The 25,000-nt window shown below is 26.9% G+C and overlaps 6 protein-coding genes across 7 annotated transcripts in view; 5 read left to right on the forward strand and 1 right to left on the reverse strand.

Moving 5' to 3' along the window:
* The window catches only part of LOC124427533, a 3,563-nt gene extending 1,645 nt beyond the window's left edge, over positions 1–1,918 (forward strand). Inside the window, exons 4-9 of the mRNA XM_046970547.1 lie at positions 1–135; positions 410–549; positions 676–822; positions 970–1,238; positions 1,365–1,532; positions 1,806–1,918. The exon at positions 1–135 is cut by the window's left edge and continues 114 nt beyond it. Of these exons, the coding sequence (XP_046826503.1) occupies positions 1–135; positions 410–549; positions 676–822; positions 970–1,238; positions 1,365–1,532; positions 1,806–1,909 (963 nt within the window). The 3' untranslated portion in view covers positions 1,910–1,918. The remainder of the gene's footprint in view (positions 136–409; positions 550–675; positions 823–969; positions 1,239–1,364; positions 1,533–1,805) is intronic.
* On the reverse strand, positions 1,779–4,022 carry LOC124427500 (39S ribosomal protein L38, mitochondrial). Its single transcript, XM_046970495.1, has 6 exons — positions 3,713–4,022; positions 3,495–3,647; positions 3,036–3,366; positions 2,757–2,915; positions 2,531–2,667; positions 1,779–2,440 (listed from the first exon to the last, which is right to left on the reverse strand). The coding sequence occupies exons 1-6, from the start codon at positions 3,840–3,842 to the stop codon at positions 2,148–2,150; spliced, it is 1,203 nt and encodes a 400-aa protein (XP_046826451.1). The 5' UTR covers positions 3,843–4,022; the 3' UTR covers positions 1,779–2,147.
* A 619-nt stretch (positions 4,023–4,641) lies between these two features.
* LOC124427419 (zinc finger protein 853-like) lies at positions 4,642–9,258 on the forward strand. Of its 2 annotated transcripts, XM_046970324.1 has the most exons (4): positions 4,642–4,995; positions 5,377–5,760; positions 5,936–7,100; positions 7,191–9,258. In XM_046970324.1, the coding sequence occupies exons 1-4, from the start codon at positions 4,855–4,857 to the stop codon at positions 7,538–7,540; spliced, it is 2,040 nt and encodes a 679-aa protein (XP_046826280.1). In that variant the 5' UTR covers positions 4,642–4,854; the 3' UTR covers positions 7,541–9,258. The 2 variants fall into 2 exon arrangements, with proteins under 2 accessions (XP_046826280.1, XP_046826279.1); XM_046970323.1 differs by having other exon boundaries at positions 4,643–4,995; positions 5,936–9,258.
* Positions 9,259–11,749: 2,491 nt separating this feature from the next.
* Positions 11,750–14,035, forward strand: LOC124427420 (metacaspase-2-like). The gene is made up of 2 exons (XM_046970325.1): positions 11,750–11,909; positions 12,046–14,035. Exons 1-2 carry the CDS (start codon positions 11,855–11,857, stop codon positions 13,836–13,838), a joined length of 1,848 nt encoding a protein of 615 aa, XP_046826281.1. The 5' UTR covers positions 11,750–11,854; the 3' UTR covers positions 13,839–14,035.
* A 785-nt stretch (positions 14,036–14,820) lies between these two features.
* On the forward strand, positions 14,821–16,575 carry LOC124427341 (small VCP/p97-interacting protein). The gene is made up of 3 exons (XM_046970168.1): positions 14,821–15,046; positions 15,355–15,522; positions 15,727–16,575. The coding sequence occupies exons 1-3, from the start codon at positions 14,981–14,983 to the stop codon at positions 15,739–15,741; spliced, it is 249 nt and encodes an 82-aa protein (XP_046826124.1). The 5' UTR covers positions 14,821–14,980; the 3' UTR covers positions 15,742–16,575.
* A 1,796-nt stretch (positions 16,576–18,371) lies between these two features.
* LOC124427613 (IQ motif and SEC7 domain-containing protein 1) overlaps positions 18,372–25,000 on the forward strand; it is a 117,465-nt gene continuing 110,836 nt past the window's right edge. Inside the window, exon 1 of the mRNA XM_046970746.1 lies at positions 18,372–18,860. Coding sequence (XP_046826702.1) covers positions 18,541–18,860 — 320 coding nt within the window. The 5' untranslated portion in view covers positions 18,372–18,540. The remainder of the gene's footprint in view (positions 18,861–25,000) is intronic.

Here is a 25,000-nt window from a genome sequence, read left to right on the forward strand (position 1 = left end):
GATTTGAAAGAAAAATATAAATCAATGACTGTCGACGTTGTGAAAAATATGAAAGAAAGAGAACGTACATTAATTATAGCACGTGAACGCGTTGCCGATCTTTGGGAATATGCGAAATCTTTAGTACGAATTGAGGTACGTATTTGTTCCTTTCTTTTCTCTTTTTTTTTTTTTTTTTTTGTTTTATTTCTTTAACCTTTTGTTCAAACAATTTTTTTCTTCTCTTTTATTTCTTTATTTATTTTTTAAATTTCTTCGAAAATGTTCTTTGAACTTCATCAATTCACAAAATTAAATTGTTAATTCGATAATAAAAACGCGATCACATTTAAGACGTTACATCTATCATTTTTTCCTCCATTTAAAGATAAATTAATTAGATATTAATTAATACATATCGCATTCATAGAGCGACGTTGTTCTTGCCAAAAATAATATCGACATTAATGACTACGTTCATTTGGAAAATCAACTTAAACGTTTGGAAGAGATTTGTGATATATTAAAGGATACCGTTTTAGTTAGATCTCATAATGAATTATTACCAAGGTATGTCCAAAGAGTACTAATGATAAGAATAAGAATAATGTAAAAAAAAAAAAAAGATAAGAATAATGTAGAAAAAAAAAAAAGAAAAAAAAGAAAGAAAAAAAAATATTTCAATCGTTGCATTAGACTCGAAGAACAAATGAGACAGAAGGCACGTTTGATCAATCAATTTAATTATAATACAAAAGAACGCGATGATCTTTTACATAAAAAGGAAGAGGCTCTTATCACTCTTGAAAGTCTTGAACATACGATGGTAGCTACGACAGGACAGTATGTAGACATTATTAATCGTTTTGCAATAATAAAAGGAAAAAAAAAAAAAGAAAGAAAAAAAAGTAAAAAAGAAAAAAAGGATAGAAAAAACAATGAATCACGATTGAAAGATATATCAATAGAATAAATAATCTTTTATCTTAGATATAGGATAGATAAAAAAGCTATGCTGGAAGAAATGGAAATTCAAAAAAAACGTATTATCGATTATAAAGATCTAAGAAGATCTCATGGCGAATTATCGATTAAGATAACAGCAGCTTTACAAAATATGTTAGTTATGCTTGTTTGTGTTAAACAAACTAAATTGTTACCAAAAATGAATAGCAAAAAAAAAGCAAAGACGCCTATTGTAGATGAATTAGACGCCGAGGATACGGGTGAAGCTGTCTTAGAGAAAATAATACCAAATGGTTATTAATTTACAAGTTATTCGAGTTATTCGTAGTTTTAGAAAATTCTAATTTTATATATAAAAATTCGTATTAATATGTGCACGTGTATATATATTCTTTTTTTTTTTTTTTTCTTTTTTTCAGGCTTAGTATTATTGGCACAAATTACTCGAAAAATGGGTGTTCTTTTCGGAATAAGCAATTTTGAACTCGATAAAGAAAAAAATGAAAGAGCGAGACAGTTGTATCAAAATTATATCGCTGATTATAATACCTATACACTCAAATTTGGGAAGGACGAGTTAGAGCCAGGTAGAAATTTCATTTGTTCATGTACATATATATGTATATATATCAGACATTCCTAAAATATTGAATCACGTTAAATATTAAAATATGAGGGATTATATACATTCATTAGGATAATTCTTTAGAAATGGGTCACAAAAAATTTTAGTTTTCAAAAGTGAGTCTTAAACGAAAAAAGTATGAGAAGCCCTAATGTGTGTATATATATATATATATATATTATATAGGATAAATTAGATAATGAAAAAGTAAATGTTAAAATGTTTGTTATTTCAGCTCTAATCGTTGAACATGAAATCGTAGATCCAAATGTATTAACTCGAGCAGATGTAAAAAATCGAAGTAGAAAAGTGGTAGAAGCTAATTTGAAAATTGATTAATATATTGATATGAAAATTTCTTCTTTTATTTATCTTATTAGAAAACTCTTTTAACGAATATATAACGTAACAGAAATTTATACTCTACGTTAGATAAATATATTGAAAATTTCTATAAGAACATACGTTTTAATAAATATATTTTAATTATAAATAAAAATAATAATAATTATTATTATTATTATATTATATTATATTGTTATATATTATAACAAAACAATATCGATTATAGTTATTATTATTCAATATTATTTATACGTCCCCAACCTAGCCTTTCTTTTCTTTTTTCTACTCTCAACCAAGTAGGTACAGGAATTTCAAAAGCATGAGCATTCGGATATTTTAATGGTGGTTCTGGTTCTTTGAAAGGATGAACCTTTTTCAGTTTCTTCAATAAAAATTCCTTATTTATTTCTTTAGGATCCCGGTACCTATCTAAATATAAATTAAAAGCTCGTTTTAATGGAAACCATTCCTGTTCCTTTATATATGGTTTTGGAAAGTCATACTCAAATATTGGTTCTTTTGTATCTAAAAATATATATTAAATATTTCAATTAATATATATAAATAACTCATATAGGATATATATATATATATATATTAAATATTAATACATACCTAAATTAAAATGATAAAAATCAGAAAGAGATTGATCCCAGTCCGATTGGAAAAATGCTAATCCTGCTGGCGTTATATAATCTTGAAGTTCTCTATAAAAGTCCAATGTATTCCAATTGCGTTCCAATAAGCTCAGACTGAAACATGTCATAAATAATGAACCAATCCATTAAAAACATTTATAAATAAATCTCAAATTTAATATATTAGAAATTATTTCTTTTACCAAGGTTGTTCTTTTTTATATTTTGTATAATCAATATATTTATCTTGTTTATATAATACAAATATATATCTACAATATCCAAGACCTCGTGGTGGTATTGGCCTTAAGTAATCAATTAATTGTTCTCCTTTTGTTATATCATTTCCAGGAATATTTCCGCTATAATCAAATGTAATCTATCAAAAATTTTATTCCTACTAACTACTAATTATATCCCTATAACTATAATACAGGGAATAACAATAATATATATAAAACATAAATTTTTTATAAACTTACATGAACCAATGGCAATATTCATTATTAGAATTAGTAAAGTTTCCGTCTGGTGTAGTCATTAATAATGTCCATAGTGTATCTGAATTAGCATCATATTTAATGTTAGGTTGGTCTTGTGCCTCAGTTGGTTTAATTACATTTCCATTATACACTCTAGCAAGTTTATCCTCAGATCCAAAATCATAATCTATTTGTAAATGTACAACCGGATAAAAATATGCATCTTTATATAAATGTTGATAGATTCCATAATGCTCTGCAATTTTATAAATATGTTCAGGCCCATGTGTTTGCCACCAAATCTCTCGTATTTTCTGTAAATCAACATTTACTGCAAAAGAAGAAGAAAAAAAAAAAAGAGATTATAACATTTCAATGATATTCATATAAAAATCATTATCTTTTTACAGACATATTGATTGATAAATTACATTGAATAATTATAATTAACATGCTTACATTGCAGTTTACGTGATATTTTTTCTAACTCAGGATTTATTCCATTAGCTTTCATTTCCTCGTTCCATTCTTTTATCACAGTTACTGGTATTTTAGGTACTGGTAAACCAATGTTAACTTGATCTTTTAAATAAGATGCTTTTTGTTTCAAAACTAAAAACAAATTCTGTGAAGTATATTAAATTAATGAAATATTTACGTCAATGTATAATATTTACCTTTCAGTCGTTTTTCTAATGTATAAGCATTCATTGGATTTTGTCCACGAATAAAATGGCCATATCGAATTTGTTGACCATTAATATGTAATAAATCGCTTGAAAAAGAATGAAAAATCCTTCGCGCCATGTTTCTCAATTGATTTATGGAAAAAAGAAAATATTCTAACCTCAATTATTTTTCCTCCATCGAACGATATACGCTACTATTCAGAAACGTATGTTAGTTCATCATGTGAATGTAAGATATTACATGAACATAACAAATTTAACTCTTTTACATATATATAATATTTATTTATTATTAATGAGACAAGCGTAATAAATCTAACGTTTTTTTTTTCTAAATTATATAATAAAATTATAATACTGTATAAAAAATTCATATAATGAATTTTTTTCTCTTTTTAATAGCAAGATATTAAATTCACACGTATTTAAAGTAAAAAAAAAATATATATATATATATATATATATATATAAACATTATTTATTTTTTAATAACAAACACGATTTCATTGATAAACAAAAAAAAAATTATTATAAATATATATATATATATTTCTTTTTATCTTTATACGATATGCCATTTTTTCTCTCTCACTCGAATTTATTATTTTATAATTAACAATCTTAGTTAACTTATTTTATCTAATGATTAAAATTAATAATAATAATAATGAAGATGCTTAATCTACATTGAAATGAGTATGTGTATAATTTGTATATTCTTATGAAATATTAATGAACGTAAATATATTATATATATTTGTTGTAACGTAATAGATTGAAAATTATTACGACATTAAGAATCATAAATTTTAAACAAATTCATAACGATTCAATAGAATTTTTTATTTAGATTAGAAATTTATATCAATATTGAGGTTTAATATGTTCGAGTTTGAATTTTTGGCGGGTTAATGAATAATTGTTAGCAGAGCGCAGTCTACAAATGGCTACTGATACAACCAACGATGTCGTAGAAATGCGATACCAAGGAATCTTATTTTATATATAAAAAGTGACGATATTAAAAGTACCGAAACAACGGTGATTGATGTTTCGCAAGCGTTTTATCGCGAATAAAACTTTTCGCAATTTTCTACCGATTGCGACATCTCGTTTTCCGCGGGAAAGCAATGTCTGGATATCGGAAAGTGAATTACTACGAGCTGTGCAGATTGTGTACCAGCAGCGAAGGCAATAAAATGAACATATTTCGCGATGAAGGTCGTAGGCGACAACTTCAAACAAAAATTCAAACATGTTTACCCATTCAGGTGAGGAAACATGCTTTTGACATGAAATGGACTTGTTCTTCGCGGTATCAAAGTTGCTCTGTTTTTAGACTACAGCAAGCACTGATAGAAATTATAAATTACTGTATAATTCCGTCCACTGCTAGAAAAAAAAAAAAAAAAATAATAATAATAATAATAATAATAATAATAAATAATAATAATAATAATAATAATAATAATAATAAAATAAATAAATAAATAAAATAAGAATATATGCAATAAAGAAGTTTATAAGAAATTCTTAAGTATGCCTAAATTCAATGAAATTCTCTGTAAATTCTACTTAATGAAGTTGCGCATAGAGAAGCATATAAGGTTTTTCAATATATTAAGACAATCCATATTCGTGTGAACTTCAAGGTTTTAGAAGAGGATTCATTACCTAAAATCGTCTGCCACGAGTGTGTCAGGAAGTTGGAAAATTTCATTGAGTTCCGAGAAACTGTTGTTAGTGCAGAGGGTATGCTCGAGTCTTATTTCACTTCGCTGCGCTTTTCTGAGGATTTTTTAAAAGAAGGTAAAGTGTATGTAAAAAACATTGAAAAGGAAAGACCTTCAACTCCAGACGCTGAAGGTTTAAAATCCGTGGAGAAAGTATTATCAAATGCAGGAAATCAAGTGCTAACAAATGAACAACATGGACAACATCAACAACCTGTTGTCGTTAGCAATATTAATGCTTCAAATATACAAATCATCAGTGGTGTCCAATCTAGGGTACAGCAATATAAATGTGCCATGCAGGTTTGTTTCAAATGGAGTAATAAATTTATTCAATTAAATTCCTTTTTTATATATTTTGTATATCACACACACACAATTATTTATATATATATATATAAAATACAATTGTATATTATTATTAGAGTTACTTATGCAGTTTATAACTTGTAAAAAAATTGCTTTTCATTTTACTTAGATGCAATCAAATGGTGATATGTCAGCTGCAGTTGTAGAAGCCACAGCAGAAACTCACTACAGCTGTCAACAGCAAACATCTCAGCGTGTATCGCCTCAAAGATCAAATGAGACACAAAATGAAATCAGTGAACCACAAGCTCAGTCACCACAAATCCAAGCTACAAACCAAATACAAAATCATAATCAAGTGGTACAACAAGGACAATCTCAAAGACAAATTTCACAACAATTAACTCAAACTACTCAAATAACACAACAAAATCAGACTCAGCTTAATCATCAGCAACAAGGACAGTCACAGATAACTCAGCAGATACAACATTTGCAGAGACAACAAAGACTACAACAAATAGATAAACAACAAGTGCAAATTGCTACACAACAGGAATTTATTGTGAAACAAGAGCCATCATCTCAAGTTGTTCAACAGAATAATAATATTATACTTAAAACAGATGCAGATACAGAACAGAATCAACAAATTATACAAAAAGTTCAATCCGATGGCCAAAAAGAGGAGAATACGTCTCCTTGTCAAAACTATACGACTGTACAGGCTGCTCCAGAGGTATTTTTGAGTTTAGGATTTAAAGAAACATCTTTACCAAATCAATCTGTTCAAGATGAAGGGAAAGATTTCAAAGACTTCACAAAAAGTGCTAATGATGATGTAATGTCTCGCACATCAATTGGACAAATATCAGAATTTCTCAGAATCAGATCAGGCTCCGAACAGGCACCTTTAATTACCGTTAATCCTCAAGTTATATCACAATCTACTAGGAGTAGCATATGCCGTAATTGCGGTAAAAATTTTTCATCCGTAAGTCAAATGAATAATCATACTTGTACGCTGGTAAATGAAACATCAGATATCATAGTGAAGGAAGAATCTTTACAAGTTAATGGAAATTCTTTTAATTGTGATGTCTGTGGAAAGCCTTTCAAAAGAAAAGAACATTTATTTCAACATCGAAAGCTACACACTGGAGAACGTCCATATGTATGCACAACATGTGCCAAAGCTTTTAGTCGTAAGGAACATTTGGTTAGACATTCTGTATCTCATACGGGTCAAAAAATGCATGAATGTGAATTGTGCGGCAAAAGCTTTTCACGGAAGGACAACCTTCACAAACATCGAAAAACGCATGGTGTAACAGGTCCTTATATTTGTGAAACTTGTGGAAAATCTTTTATGGTGAAACATTATTATGTGATGCATTTAACAACTCATGCACCGATTATTGCAGATGGTGGTTGTCATGATCCTTTGCCATATAAATGTGACATGTGTCACAAAGCATTTTCCGTAAAGCAGTATCTCACTGCGCACAAATATAGACATAGAAAGAATAATAACTCTGCACAGAACAGTTTAAACAGGGATCAGCAACAACAATCCCAACAATCAAATAATAATGTTAACAATATTAACGTCGTGGGGAACAATGTTGCTACATCAGGAAATATAAATGACAATAATGGCCAATCGAGTAATGAACCTACAGTGGAAATACAAAATGTTGTTGAAAGAAGTGAACAGACTAATGGTTCATTTAATAATAGTCAATATCATAATAATATACAAGAATTTCAATGAGACAAGGGGAAGCGTGTCTATTATGTTCTCTTGCCAAATGGTAACAACCATAAGATAGTAGTTGTATAGGCAAGAGAAATTTTATGACGCGCTCGATTATTTTGTTAGTTTATTTTGCTCTTGATTGTAAATTTTTTCTACTTTGATACGAACGATCATAACTAAGAGCAAAGTTATTATTTTTAATAAGTTAAAGCTTTGACGATCGCGTTTAATGATTCTAACAAAATAAAGTCAAAGTCTTAACTAGTTTGCTATTCATTTGTAAGTCAAAAAGTTAAAAAACTTCATAAGAGCTTTCTATATGAAATAATGTGTATATAATTATATATGCACATATATTCTGTGAGCAAAAGATATTATTTATGAAGAACGTATGCTACACATACATACACGTACACGCATACCTTTGATACAGATCGACAACTTTGGATAGATTCAATTAAAAATAAGGGAAACAAAATACTATCTAAAATGATCAAAGGTATGATGGTCATGAGGTTGTTCCAACATCTAATTTGGATTATATTTATTAACATTTGCAAACTTTGATAAACATTTAACAAAAACTACATATATTTAATATCATTTGTAATATAATTATAAAAGATAAATTGCACACAATAAATATATATATATATATATATATATATATTAAATTAACAACTGATGTATACCGAGTATAAATGTGCCAATACCAAAAAAGAAGGATCAAACTTTAAAAAAAAATCCAATACTAATACAAATATAAAAAGATACCGATCTATTTTATTTATATAAAGACATTAGATTAATTTGTTGTCAAATAGATGTATCAAAATACTCACAGGCTCATGTTTACTTTCATAACTGATAGAAAGATCGATTATTAATAATTTTATATGAATCCATAGAAATTTTATTTTGGATTCCAGTTCATAATACACCTCGCATATATTATACGTCAATTATCAGAATCACATAAAGCAGCCCTATTCGAATCAGTGATTGTAACAATCCATGACAGTTAGGGGAAGATATGTTTATATGAAAATTTAGAGAGTATTGAACAAGAAAAAGAAGACCAAAGAAATTTATACATGTATAAAATAGAGATAAATAATGTTTTATTAGTATAATAGTGAGAGACAGCAGGGCCCAGAATTAAAATATCATAGATTCCCTGTATTAATGATTTCTTGTTAAGAGATATTGATAGTCATTTCGTATGACAACACTGTCTCATATAGATTCTATACAACACATTATGTATGTAGAGAAGTTATGTTTAATCTTTCATTTTCGCAATATATTTGAGTGCAAGTGAAAATGTAAGGATAAGAGCACAAATTAGAACAATGAGTATATGTAAAGTTACAAAAAGAAAAAAAGAAAAAAAGAATGGATGAACCACGTGATTATAAAAACTTTAATTAAGGGTTTAATCCGCTACTGACCAAAAGAAGAAGAAGAAGAAGAAGAAGTGTAGAAGGAGATGAAAAAAAAAAAAAGAATAGTAATCGTGTATTTTTATTTTTTAGGTCGCATTTAGTGAACAACAAAATTAGCTCATTAATCAAACCAATTATTTTTATTTACAAATAGTAAAGTAGCCTTGCATTTATAATCATGAAATAGGGGATGGTCCCCATAAAACTGTAAAGAGTTTATCTACAGTTTTTAATTACGTAAGAATACTATATTTCTCTCAAAAATATAAGATTCTGTGTATAAACAAATTGTCACCATTTACTTCGCCATATTTTCTTTATATTAGACTTTATACTTGTAATATAATAAAGCACATAGTGTGCATACTATCTGTGCAGTTCAATTTTTGTTGTGCCGAAAGCGTTGGTAATAATTTTGATTTATTAAGGATGATTTTCAACAACGCGAACTTACGCGAAAATATTTGTATCTATTTGCATTTTTCCATCTCTTTTTGTATTTTCTATATCTCAAAGAAAAATGATAAAAATTTTAAGTGTATCAAAATTTTTATAAAAATCTTCTATAGTACAAAGAATTCATTTTCACTTAATACCAAATTGTACAGAATAGATATGTGTATATGTGGTGTCAGCTATCATAAACCAAAGACTGAGCTTTGCCAATATTTTATTATTAATAAAAAAAAAAAAAACAATTGTTTCAATTATTACATCAATGTGTCTTCAACGATGAAACATAAATTTTTAAAGGCAAGGCAACATTTTTTCTTTTTATAAATTCTTTTGGCATTGTATTATCAAAAGAATTTATATATTAAAAAATTGATATCATCAAGTTCTAATATTTTTTTCTCAACATTTATCTTCTATTGGAATTGTAAAGAAATCAATGGCTGTTTTTTATCCTTCATGAATTGATTTATTACATAACAATAACAACAAATATTGCAATATGTACAAATGTATTGTGCTTAGTTGGTGATCAGTAATATTCAATGTTTATTCTCTATTATTAATAAATATGTAAGTATTCAAAAAAAAAATATATATATATATGTATGTATATATATTATATATGATTAATACTTTATATTGTTTTTACTATATATATATATATATATATATATATATATACATATATATACACATACACGCACACACATTGTGTGATGATAATACATATGTAGTAAAAACAACATAAAATATATTCCAAAATATATTCGATAAAAATGATAAATAAAAGGAATTATTTGAGTATAAAATAAATTTATTAATACCTAATATAATTGTAACATTGTGATTTTGCTTTTGATCGATTTATAGAAAAAAAAACAAAAAAATCAATTATTATTTAATATAAATAAATATTGATTACATTTTTGAACATGAAATTTTTACAAATTTTACGTATATAAAAAGAATTTAAAAATTTTACATATATACACACATATATGTTATGTGTATATATGTACTAGATGCAATTTATCAATGGCATTAGTTGCCTCACTTAGTATACTTTTTCATCGCGAATAGTGTTTAAATATATTAGCACCATCTTTGATTCCAAGTGACATAATTAAAATCTTCGCTTCCTTGTATCAGTTTGTTTCTTTAGCATTAATATGTTCGTGTTTAAGTAAATTTCCCTAATTATACCTTTACAAGGATTTAACCTATAAATTTTCATGATCACAATTTTTGTTCAATTTTGACGATCAAGGATTCATTTCAAAGATAAAGGTTTTTTTTTAATGGTAGATTATCTTTTCAGATTTTCTAAAAAATATTATCTTCTTTGGAAAAATCATATCTAAAAAGTATATAATTTTCACGCAGAAGAAAAGCCTTAGACAAATTTGAAAATCGGATATAATGATCTAGTGTAAAAAAAAAAAAAAAAATCTATATCTTTTGATATAAATCATTGATCATCAAAATCAGAGAAAAATTGTCAAACGAATTTATGAATGTATAATAAACATTTGCAATAAGTTCGATGGAATTAAGGTATTACAAATTCAAGAACACGGTTAAATAGGGCATATCTTTGTATGAACTTTTTCTATTGTTTTCATATAGAAAATTCAGAATCAAAATGATTTCCCGAATTTATGGAATACCTTGTATATACAAAATAATAAATGTATAAAGGGAAATCAGATAAACTGGCCAAAATGGACGAAGTGATCATGTATATGTATATCCTTTTGCAATAATTATAGGTTCAATGTATCAATGTAAATAAACATTAATAATATTAGTATTTAGAAATCTACTTTACCATCAGTTCGTAATCAGGAAAAATTTTCTTCATCACTGTCGATAAATATATTTTTGTTTTATCTTTCCATATTGTCCATTTCTCGTGTCTCAATGCTATAGATAGATTATTTTATTATTTAATGTATTCATTATTATATCTGTTTTAAAATATAAACAATGTAATATTTTTTATTAATATATATAACAAAATTATATATATATATATATATAAATATATAAAATCACACATAACATATTACGATATTAATCATGATCACTCATTTTTCTGAAACATATACAATGAATACATTAACTTCCTAAAAAACTCAATACTCGATTGAGATTGGTTAATTTCCTTACACTTTCGTTTTATATTCGCATGGATTTTGTATGTTAGACGTGAGCATTTACATCGACACGATGTATCGAGATAGAAGATGGAATTCTCATAACGCACTTTTAGTTCATTTTTTTCCCGCATTTGTCGCTGAAGTCATCACGTTACTTGGAATATTATTGTATTTCAGCCTTAAAACTTTTGTTACAATAACCGATTCAATTTGAATTAAATTCGACGCTAGGAACGGTTGAATGGTGATATTTTATTGTATATTTAAATATGGCTTTACGTCGACGTCGAAGAGATGATTTCACCAATTCTTTGAATAATTTTCGTAAGTCAATATATTTTAAAGGTTAACATTATAAATATTTTAAATAATTAATAATTTTAATTGAAATGACATTAATAAATTACCTGATGTAAATCAGACGAATGGTAATTTAGTAATTTCATCTATCATTTTTCAGAATCACATAATTCATTAAAACCAATCGTTGGAAAAAAACGTGTCAATAATTTATCCAATGATAAAGATATTGGGAATAATGTATTTGCGATAGAAAACGAAATGGAAGATTATTCACTAATATCCCAGAATAAAATAAGTGATGAATCGTATAAAAAATTTGATAACATATTGTTCGTACTGGATAGTAAATTGAATCCAACGGAAGCCAATTTAACGAAGCAAGAAATTTATAAGCGTCTTTCTGAAAAATATGTTACTTCGCCACAAAAATTTACTGAAAGATTAATAACCATCATCGAAGAGTCCATTATAAACAATACTATTAATGCGAGCAATAACTCTCTCATTAATTTTAATCAAATAAGTAAAGAGTTGAATAAAATGTGTAATAATATAGAGAACGAATCAATGCCAGAAAAATTGCTATCATCGACAATAAATATATCACCAAATAGAGAAATATCAAAAATTGCAAATTCTAATGATTCCATTAAATCCATACAAATTACAAATGATAATTATTGCACAGATGTAAAAACATTATCATCCATAAATTCGAATTCTTGTAAAATGAGAACACCAAGTCCAATTAAAACTGGCAAAAAAGTCTATCGTAAAACACCAATAAATGTTTTTAAAACGCAAAACAAAAGATTACGTGATGTATCACTTCTACCATCTATTTCAACTGATTCATCATTTGAGTATTTAGAAGCTCAATGTGAAAGATTATTTCCTAATGAAAAAAAGAATCCAATATCTGTATCTACCGTACAAGATAATAACAGTTTCTTAACTATGGATCGCGTTTTTACTATTTGCGAACAACAAATGGCTTCGTTAAACAGTACAGATGATATAAAAATTCGAAAGAAAAATAAAAATTCAATTGAAGAACTGAAACGTAGTTCGAAGGATTCGGGCTGTTCTCATTTATATTCAATACCAGAGAGTTCTGTTTACAAGGATGAAGATAAAAATAAGAAATTGAAAAAAGTAACTCATAAAAGATGTAAAAGAGAATTAGATTCTGAATATCTGAATTCTGCGGATGATCTAAATAAATCACTTTTATCAGAAATTGTCATAAAACGGCGTAGATGCCTTGATACGGCAAAGAAAATGATGGAAATTAATTCAGAATGTAATACAATGAAAGGAGAAAAGAAATCAAAAGCATATTGTAAATCGATAGTAGATATTAATTCAAATAAACCAAAAGATAATGATAAACATTTTATGAAGATATTAATGTCCTGCGAAGATTATCATAATTATTTGGACGATCAATTAACGATATTAGATGCATCTTCAATTAATTCTACGTTTGATTCGACTATAAATGAACTTAATAAAAATAATAAAATTAATAAAAATAATATTAATGTAATAACAAGTACAAAGAAAGCATTTACAAGATCCAATCCATCTATCTCGTATAATGAAAATTATGAAAAAGTTTTAGCAAGATGGAATATTCGTGAAAATATTGAAAAAATATCTGAAACAGTTTTGAAGAATAATAATAATTCTCACTTTTTTACTACACCTGGGAAAATGTTGACAAAAGAAAAACACAAGCGAAAAATGTATTTCTCAGATTCATATATCACAAAAAAACAAATATCACCATTGAAAACTTCGACGAATCGTAATTCAAATTATAATACTAAATTATCATTGGGACGTATATATAAAAATGAAAATCTCAAGTCCAAAAGAGGATCTCTAAGAAAATTGTCCAAACAAAATGTCACATCTATAAGTAAAAATAAAGAGAATAAAAAGTGAATTAATAATATGATAGATTTCAAAGTAACTAATATAAATCTGTATATGTTAATTCATTTTTTTTTTCTTTTTCAATAAACTTGATTTCTCAAATAACGTTGATTGTCAGCTCAACAAAAGATATTATATCCGATAATTATACTGCAGAATTATACTTTCTAATAATGAACATAATAAAAGGTGTATAATTGAGTTTATTCAACGAAAAATTTATTTAAATATTTGTTAAGGTGATTCATAAAAGTATGAATACTACAGAGACAGCGTATTCTTATAACAAAAATGATCTATTAATACTAGTTAATTTTTATTGATCACATGTATACGATATTAAACTTTATTAAATAAAATGTAAAAATCGTTACATCGTCTAACAACAGTAAGCTTTTATATTTTATAAATTGTCCATGTAATATAAATAGGTTAAATTTTATATCTGTAAATAAAAGATGTAATTTTAAGGTTATTTTAAATTAGTTTAAATGATTAGTTGCTAGATGGTGCTTGAAATGCAAATAATTAATTGAAAACAATCATTCCAAACGCAAATTCAAACTTAGAAAAATGAAATACTTCTAGTAATATACAGACACCTTCATAGACATTTAACATATCGTTTATATCATAGAGATTAATTTTTACCATTTTTTTAATGTAACTATTTCGAAAATGTATATATACAGAATCGTTCTATTTTTAAATACGCCATTTAAATATATCATTCGCGCCCTTATTAGAAATAAATAATAAATTTAGATGTATTAATGAAAATTTCTTTTGAACGGTTTTTATTTCATTTTTAGAAATATAATTTTTTAACTATAAATATATATATATATATTTACACGTGAAAAATTTTTTTTCAATATAATTCGAATGAAAAATTTTGTTCATATAAATTATAGATTTAAAAATGTTATATATTACAATTTTCACTTTAGTTTTGGTTTATTTGGTAATAATTTAATATCTAGAATTTTTTCATTTGAAACGCGTAATAAGTTAACAACCTGCTGATTAAGTACCGTTGACAGTTGTACGCAATCGATAACCATATCTGTTGTGTTTTCATCGTTCTCTATTTTAAATAGAAGTTTGGAAAAGATATCAAATACATTGTTATATTAATAATTCTTCATAATATGGGAATTTTGTGTGCATCTTGTTGTAAAGAATCATCTTCACTTGAAGACACAACACCTGATTTGGTAAGTATTATTTTTTAATATTATATATGGAATTTAATTATTTATTACATATGATTACATGTACTCAATTATTTATACATATCTTCTTAACTAAATATATTTATCTCTTAAGAAAAAAAAAAAAAAGAAAAGAAAACAAATTTTGCATTATTAATTGACGAAAAAAAAATAACTTGTCATTCATTCAATTTGTATTCATAAGAAAAATTAATGAACGAACTTTATAAATTTGTAAATGGATATATCAAGATTTTGATTATGAATTCTTTATACTAATTCATATGTCTTTTTTTCTTTTTTCTTTTTAGGAAACAAGACGAAGAAGGCAAATGGAAGCAGCCGAAAAGAGAATAGCAGAACAGGAACAACGAGGTATAAAAGATATTGAGTCGGTTAAAAGAAAACAAAAACGTATTATGGAACTTGAAAAACGTGAAGAAGAAGCTGGTAATATGAGTGGGCAAGGCAAACTTAAGGTACAACGTGTTATTATTATAATGTGGAAAAAGAAAAAGTCTTTTAATTTGCATATTATAGATAATATTAATATTCCTAATATAAGATTGTAGTTAGAAATTGAAATTATTATTATTTTATTTCTATTTCATTTTTCTTTTCTTTTTTTTCTTTTTTTTTTTTATATATATAAGATTTTAATGAAAATAATTGATTTATTACAGTGGCAAGTGAATTGAGTCAAGAAAAATGGGTACATAGATAAAGTGCACTTATTTAAAAACGAATGATTATATATATTTATATATATATTATATGTCTTGTATAAATGTGCAAGACTATTAAGAAAATAGTAAAATATCTTATTGGCTATACTATGTGATATAATACCGAATGTTTCAAATTTCTATTCTTTAAAATAACAGATTTCTTTTTTTAATCTAAAAATACATTTTATTATTTAATACAACATTTCATGTTTTTCATTAGACATCTTTTAGTATATAATTCTATAGCATATAAAAAAGGTTTTTTTTTTCTATATAACAAGTATTTACAACAATGTTATATGATGTTGTGTTTGCATACTTTATAGCTTCTGTATTATTATTATTGAAACTTCTTTCTATTGTAATACTTTTCAACTAATATCTCATATATATATATATATATATACATATATGTATCACTTTTTTTTAATGTATCACTGTTACAGAGTTCTCTATTTTCTTATATAAATGTGCAAGAAGACCATACAAACTTGTGCATAATTTTAATTATTACAAGAATAATTAAAACTGTTTATTAAATATTAACGCAACAACTGAATGTTTCATTATTTGTATAGCTAATGTGCATACTTTTAGAAATAATTCATATGTTAATATCAACAATTATAAAATGTTAAATGAACTTTTGTAAATGTATTGATCTGGAGATGAAAGACTAAATTTATCGATTATTGTTTAAAAATAAATTCTATACTATGTGGAGAGAAAATTCTTCTAATAATTTATTTCATTGTAAAGTTAAAATACGTATAGAAAATAAATGGTAGTAATATTGCAGAGAAATCCCATTTATAATATTTACTATTTATTACGTTAAAATATATAGAGTATATTTTTGTTATTAATACACACACACACACACACACAATCTTGGATATAAATTTTCAAATAATATTAAATTACATTTCATATGTGTACTTTTTTGAATTACAGATTGTTAATGTTATATAAATGTGTTTATTGATGGTAAAAAAGATTATCCTTATTTTTAATTATATAATAAATTGTATTCATTTAATCATTTGCTCGTATGATTTATTATACGATAAAAAAAATCTTACATTAATAAAATAAAAAAAAATTGTTATTCAAATTATTTTCAGTTATTAAGTTAATAATCGATGATGCAGATGGCAGTACGAGTTCTACGTACCATTAGTATTTTACTAACGTACTTTTTTAGTTCGTTCGTACATATTAGTCTTTCGCGTCGATTCGTTGCAATGTGTAATTAATAACAATTAATAACAAAGTTTACTGTTTCTTTCAGCCGTGATTAATATCGATTAACTTTTCCGATGACGCATAACGGTTAAATAAACTACAATACATTCGTAGATATTAATTGAAACATAAACAAATATCGTTTAATCATTAGCAATATTCATATATGTATATATATATATATGTATATATAAACGGTCAAGACTAGAAATAATAAAACGATAAAAGACATTAATATAATTAAATTCTTAAACGAGGATATCCAATTGATAAAATAAATAATGGTGAGTTATTAACGAATTACGATCATACTTTTTTTTTTTTTAATTATAAATTTTCAAACTTTTGTCTTTTGACAATACAAAAAAAAAAAAGAGAAAAAAAAAGCTAGAAACTCAGTTAGTAATATGAAATTATTAAAATTTGAAATTAGAGATGAGAAAAAATTAATGAAATTTTCCTTTTATACAAATTTGAATTTTAAAAAAGAAACAAGAAAAAAAACCGGTATTTGTATGTCCAAAAAATGGCGCGTAATCGTTATCCTTTCCTCTCTCTCTTTCTTTCTCTCTCTCTCTCTCTCTCTCTGTCTATTTCTGTCTCTGTCTCTGTCACACGCACAGTCGATCTCTATCCAAAGATGGCGTTACAGTTTAAGCGGCGCGAGGGTCGAAACGGCGCATGCGCAGGAATGTACTACGTACTTAGGACGCATTCAAATGGTGGGGGTTCGAAGAAGGCGGTGCTTAGTACGACTGGAGAACTGGAACGATACGGAATTCGGAACGGACCGGGCCGTGGGACAGTAGACAAGGAGGAGAGTCCCAAGATGGCGAAGCTGGGATGAAACGGTGTCGCATCGTGGGGGCGGTTAGTCGTCGATTTCTCACGGTAGACTGTGCATCCGTTATGCGCGTTATCACCGGCAACTCGCCTTGACTTTCTACGGTCGATCGAGGTTTAGCGATCGAGATTTTCGATGCTGTACAAGTCGTATTATTCGATCGCGATAAAAGGCGCGAGGAAAGAAGAAGTGTCGTATTCATCTTTCTCATCTTTCTTTTTCCTCTTCTTCTACTACTTCTACTATTACTACTTCTTATTCTTCTTCTTATACTTATTCCATTTACTTATTTCATTATATTCTCTCGGTGTTATCGGAAGGAAGAAAAGGAAAGGGGCGAGGAAAACGTGCGCGGGAAGATTGACGCTAAAGTGATTAAATAATATAATATAAAATAAAGCAAAGTAAAATAAGATAAAATAAATATAAAGTAAATGGAGAAAGGTAAAGAGAAAGGAGGAAAGTAAGAGAAAAGAAAAGAAAAGAAAAAGCAAAGGAGAGAAGAGAAAAACAAAAAGGAAAAAGGAATTGGCGGTGGTGGGAAAACGTTTGAAAAAAAAAAAAAAAGAAGAAGAAAAAAAAAAAGAAAGAAGAGGGAAAAACCGCGTGTGTGGGGATCATCATCATCATCATCATCAATCCATTATCCGTGGCGAAGGAGAAAAGGTAAACAAAGCGGTATGAGCGCGGTACTGAATAGTGTTGTTGGAGGTGTTACTGGAGGTGGAGGAGGCGGTGGAGGTAACACCATCACCACCACTACCACCACCACCACCAATGCAGCCGTCGCTGTCGAATCGGCAACCGGTTTACTCGATCCCGACGTTGAGACCATCATCGAGGAAAAAAATCAATTGATAAGCCGGCAATATGCAGAAATCGAAAGACTTCAAAGAGAACTCAGAGAAGTCATCGGTGAACGTGATGCTCTGATCTGCGAGGTATCAAAATTCAAGTTCGAGCGCGAGATGACCGATCTAAAACGTCTCCACGATGATAGGTAAGTTTATAACATTTTAATTTCTTTTTTCTCTCTCTTTTTTTTTTTTTTTTTGATCGCATTATTACTATTATTACGATTACCCATTATCATTATTATTAATGGCATATTTAGCAAATTATTTATATGTCCTCTTGTGAGTTTATAACGGGGTGGGGATGGGGATAGGAAAGAAAGGGTTGGCAGGGTGGGAGGGTATATTCGACAGTGATTTCAAACAGCCATAGTATCGTACGTACTACTTTGTACATACGTCTTATCTTTTTATTACGACATTCAGTTTAATCTTCCTGCGCTTGCAAAGATCAAGGCGCATTCCTATGTAATAGAAGAATTTTCTTATATATCAATTTTCTCTTACTACTCGTACATATATATGTATATCTATATATATTTATATATATATATATATATATATATGCACTTAGGTATACTATACGAAGTGACGTTATAAATCAGTATTCTCAAATTTCCAACGGTTTTTGGTGTCTCAGGTATGAAGAGACGAATAATCGAGGTTAGGTTTCTTCATTCGAAATTTCGTACGGTATGACGTTACCCTATGTATTATATACATAGGTATAACTATATATACCTATACTTATACCGTATTATATATGTATATATATATATATATATATATTTGCTACCTCGTAGCTGCCTCGTTCAATCAAGAGATGACCTTTTTACTTTTTCCTTTTTTCTTTTTTCTCTTTTTTTAATTCTCTCCTTGTTAATTACGGCTTTGTAATCATTAAAACCTTTGATCGATATATTCATACAAACACACACACATATATATATATATACATTGTATATATATATGTAGATGCACGTATAATGTACAATGGGTGAGTTAATTAAGTATTCGTACGTTCGAAATAATTGAAATAGATTTCTATTGTACAAAAACTTTTATAAGTCGTTCCATATACATGTATATATATATATATATATACACATACATATATATATATATATATATATATAATGGATATTAAGTTGTGTTGTAGATTTTAATATGGAAAAAGGAAGTTCTCTGTAGTACTTTAATCGTTAAGGGGAATGTACATATATGCATAAACGGTAGAGATTATTGTTATATCCGGATAAAGAGTGCCAGTTAATATACCAAGGATATATCTACTTCTGTTATGTAAACACAAAGACATAGTTTGTTGACATAAAGGAGATTGAAGAGGAGGAGGCCATGTAAAACGCAGAAGCAAAAAAAAAAAAAAAAAAAAAAAAAGGCCTTCTCTTTACTACTTTTTTTCTTTTCTTTTCTTTCTTTTTTTCCCCCATATTTCTTTACGTTTAATCTTTCTAACGATCTCCCGTAAAAGTTATTTAATCAGGGTTATTATTATAATCGTGACACCGATGTCTTCCGCAATGAAAAACGTGCAATCGACTATCTCTATAATACTTCGGTAATATTATCTATTGTCTCGAATTCGGTCAAATTTTTCGATATATCGATCGTCTTCCATGTATAGACATATGTATATGTCTCTATGTATGTATGTATCTACGTACGTACGTACGTATGTATGTATGTATGTATGTATTTAAAATATATCCTATGTACTTAATGTAAGTACGTACGTACTAATATATAATATTTATATAACGTAATAATGCATTTTTATTAATTAACTCAAATATATATATTTAACGATATCTTTTCTTTCTTTTTTTTTTTCTTTTTTTTTTTTTTCCTAATTTTTATATGTATCCATTTATGTATATATGTATGTATGTATCTATGTACGTAAATCTTACTACGTAAGACGATACATTTAACTCTGATATCACGATTAGGTAATGATTAGAACGAATTAACTTCTTTCTTTCTTTTTTTCTTTTTTTTTTTTTTTTTTTTTTTTTTTAATACGTATATTATTATTTACGATATATATAATTATGAAATATATACATACAATTATATATATATATATATATGAGACATTCGTTTTCATAAAATTTTATATACTTATGTATATATATACATACATACATACATACATACATACATACATACATATATATATATATACACGATAAATATGATAGATAAAACTTATATCGTAAATATATAAAAATTTCATGATATTGACTAGTTTCCATCATCATCATATATATATTAAATTGAATAAAAAAGATCGACAACGAGATTCACGATCATATCGTCATATTATATATAAATTTTGTGGGAAGATGAATTATCGAAATGATATATTATATCGGAATTATTATAATATATTTTTATGTAAAAATTATGTCAACATTTCTTTCTTCTGTTTATTTCATTATTAATTTTTTTCTCTCTATCAAATTGATCCCTTTTAAAGAAGCCATTAAAAAACTTAACAACCGACAAATTTTTCGTTCCTATTGAGATTTGAAGAATGTTTTAAAGCTTTTATCGACGCCTCTTCCTCCTCCTCCCCCCACCCCCGTCAATTTTATTGTCCTCGATAAACATACAGTTCTTTCGTTTCCGTTCACATGCGAATTTTTATTATCGGGAAGGACAATAGGTTAGAGTGAAATAGTAAATATATATAAATGTATATGTGTCACACACACACACACACACACACAAACACACACATAATATACATATATAAGAATGACGTTCTGCACTTTACTTAACGACGATGACGACGACGACGACGAATATAAACTGCGATCTCTTTCTCGTATATATATTTATTTATATATTTTCTTTTTGTTTCTGTAATAGTTTTCTTTTCTTTTCTCTTCTTCTTTTCTTATTCTTATTCTTATTCTTTTAATTTTTTTCTTTTTTTTCTTTTTTTTTTGCTTCTCGAGACGTGCTTCGAAAATAATTTTTTATCGAACGACGCGCGTTGATAATGCGTTGAGATATCTCTGCCATGACTCATGATAAATTTAACATCATCACGTACCAGATAAATCTAATATGTCAATATACATATTTGCGTTTGCTTGATTTTCTACAGAAAATTGAACGCGTTCGATACACTTACAAATACACGCACATACACGCATATATATATATATATATATATATATATATATACATGTATGCATGCATGTATGTATGTATGTATGTATGTATGCATGTAACGTATGTGTGGTAAAGTAGATCGAAGTAGTTGAGAGAGATAGAAATAAAATGATAAAGAAAAAAAAGAGAGAGAGAAAGAGAGGGAGAGAGAGAGAGCTTTCTCTTTTATATATATGTATATAAATAAAAGAATTTTACTTGTCTCTCGATATGGGAACACAACGGAAGTGAGAAATGTATCCTCGTGATCTACGAATGAAACTCGTCGTAATTTTGATGTGAAAAAAGAAAAAAAAAAGAAAAAAAAAAAAGATAAACTGTTATAAAGAGAAATAAATAGATCTTGGAATAATTTATAAAATTAAGTATGATCCTATCTAAGAAGTTTTTAATTAATTTTTTTTTCTTTTCTTTTCTTTTCTTTTTTTTTTTGTAATATCTTTAGCTTCGTTTATTTTCCGTAGTTGTCAAATCGATTTTTTCTTTGTCAATGAAATTATTTTTATAATCACGTTTGTAATATCCTGAATCAATTCGAATGATCAATTACGCATGTCGAATACCTATTTTCGTATATGATTCGTTATTTTCTAACGAAGTTTTCATTCAAATCGACTAATTAAGACTGAAGTGTAAGACAGAAATTTTGGATTTAACTCAATTCGAAGTTAGAATACGTGGCAGATATCAATGTCTTACCTTTTGAAACTTTGAGAAACAAGAAATCGTTAAATCGACTTTTAAAAATTTAACAAATGAAGAAAGAAATTATGAATTAATCTAATAAATAATATTTAAAAATAAATATCCGAAATATTATCTATATATTTACAATTTTGAAATAAATAAAGTTTACGTTAGTTTGCATCAAGAAAAAAAAAAAAAAAAAAAAAGAAAAAAGAAAAATTCTGACGTCAAATCCAAATTAATTAATATAGGATGGGCCAAAAGTTCTTAAGTAATTTATAAAATTAATTACTCCTTTTCAAGACTTTTCCTTTTTTTTTTCATTTTCTTTTTTCTTTTATTTTTCTTCTTCTTTTTTTTTTTCATATCGTAAAATTACCGATTACAGGTTTAAATCCAAAAAGTTTCGCGAAAAGTATAATTGATTTGTAAAATCGCTTAGAAACTTTTTTTCTAATCTACCTATCGCATTGTAAATAACTTTGAATCATTCCATATTTTTGCATATTATACATATATATATATATATATATATATATATATATATATATATATATTTATATAAAGAAAAAAAATTTTTTAAATCAATTAAAAAAAAAAAAAAAAAAAAAGAAAAAAAAAGGTAGAAATCCAGTACGTTTTCTTTTTCATTTTATTTTTTTGCCCTTACATAAAGAGGAACGAGATCGATGTGTTACGTGAAGGGTGATCTAAGAGAGTTTATTTCCTTGCAGGAAGTTCGACAAGTATCCCTTAAAAAGATTTCTCGAATAAAAACACGTGTAACAGGAATCGTTAGATCTCTGTTATAAAAGTTTAATGATGATCGAACAACAAGCACAGTAGAAATGCGTGTAATTTATTAATGAGAATCACTTAAATACAAACGTTTGTTGATCTCTCTTTTTTTCTCTCTCTCTCTCTCTCTCTCTCTATCTATCTATCTCTCTTTCTTCCTCTTTTTCGATATCGTTTCGATCAAGACGACCAAGGTTGATTGTGAGACTCACGTGGGACGTGACTTCGAAAGAAGTTCGAACAAGTTGGCATATCGTTCCTTCATCTTTAGTATGAGGAAGGAGTGAACAAGAGAAAAAAAAGGAGGGAAAAAAAAATAGAAAGGAAGGGAAAAAGAAAAGAGAGAGAGAAAAAGAAAAAGAAAAAGAGGATGATTTTATGCTCGCGAGCGCATAGACAGATAGATAGATAGAAAGAAAGAGAAAGAGTTAATGCCGTTCCCACAAGATTGAATAATATATCTATGCATTATATCACGACCCTCGTGAATGCGTACATAGTATCATTAATTACTAATTGCCACGGTAATAATGAGATATAACCAGGTTCTGGTATATAATATATGTATATATGTATGTATGTATCTATATAAAGGGTGTCTCAAAAATAGATATCCGTCTATTTCGATGAAACATTTTCTTCTTTTTATTCTCGTTTGTTTTTCTTGGTTTTTCTTTTTTTTTTTTTCGGGGGTTCTTTTTTTCTTTCTTCCTTTTTGCAAATTACAACGTACAATCTTCTGAATCATTATGGATCATTTTCAATTATTCAGGATAAAATATCGAATATTCGTTGATATGTGTCTTTTCGAATGAACATACTCGATAAAATCTGATTGTTTTCTACGGAAGATTTTCTTGGCCATTAATTTTTATTTATGTCCTTTACAAATCTAATTTTCTTCGGAACTTTCGTTAATAATAATAATAATTATTCATTACTAGCTTAATCTGTTCGGTTGGATCTTTCCTATGAGAGATCTTCCTTTATGGAAATGTTCTTTAATTGTCTTGCATTTAATGGCTTTTTTCTTTTCGTTTTTTTTTCCTTTTTTATTTCTTTTTTTTTTCTTTTTTCTTTTTTTTTTTTTTATCTTGAATATTAACACAAATATACACGTTCATCGTCAGCGTATTATCTATTTGGAATAGAGAATTTATGAATTATATCAAATATTCGAGATGTTAATTAATTATTATTATTTTTTCTTTTTTCCTCCGAATATATACAAAGCGTAGGAAAAGAAAAGGACATCCATTGTCACTGAAATAGACAGACTTTTGAGACACTATATATATATATATATATATATATATATATATACGGAACAGGTGTTATAAAAAACAGCTGTTTAGAAAAAAAATGTTTGATGAGAGAGAATTGTTATCATTGTTTTTTTGTTCTCTCTCTTTCTCGTACTTTTTTTTATTTTTTTTTTTATATATATATATCTTTTTTTTTTGTCCTGATCGTTTAACAACAATGTCGATAGTGTGTTACATAGAAGTATTTAAAAAGAAAAGAAAAATATTTATTTCACATTGTTCGCCTAATTAAATTAATCGTGAATCCTTTTTTTTTTCTTTTTCTTTTTCTT

Source organism: Vespa crabro, chromosome 10, assembly GCF_910589235.1.
Source record: "Vespa crabro chromosome 10, iyVesCrab1.2, whole genome shotgun sequence".
NCBI lineage: Eukaryota > Metazoa > Arthropoda > Insecta > Hymenoptera > Vespidae > Vespa > Vespa crabro.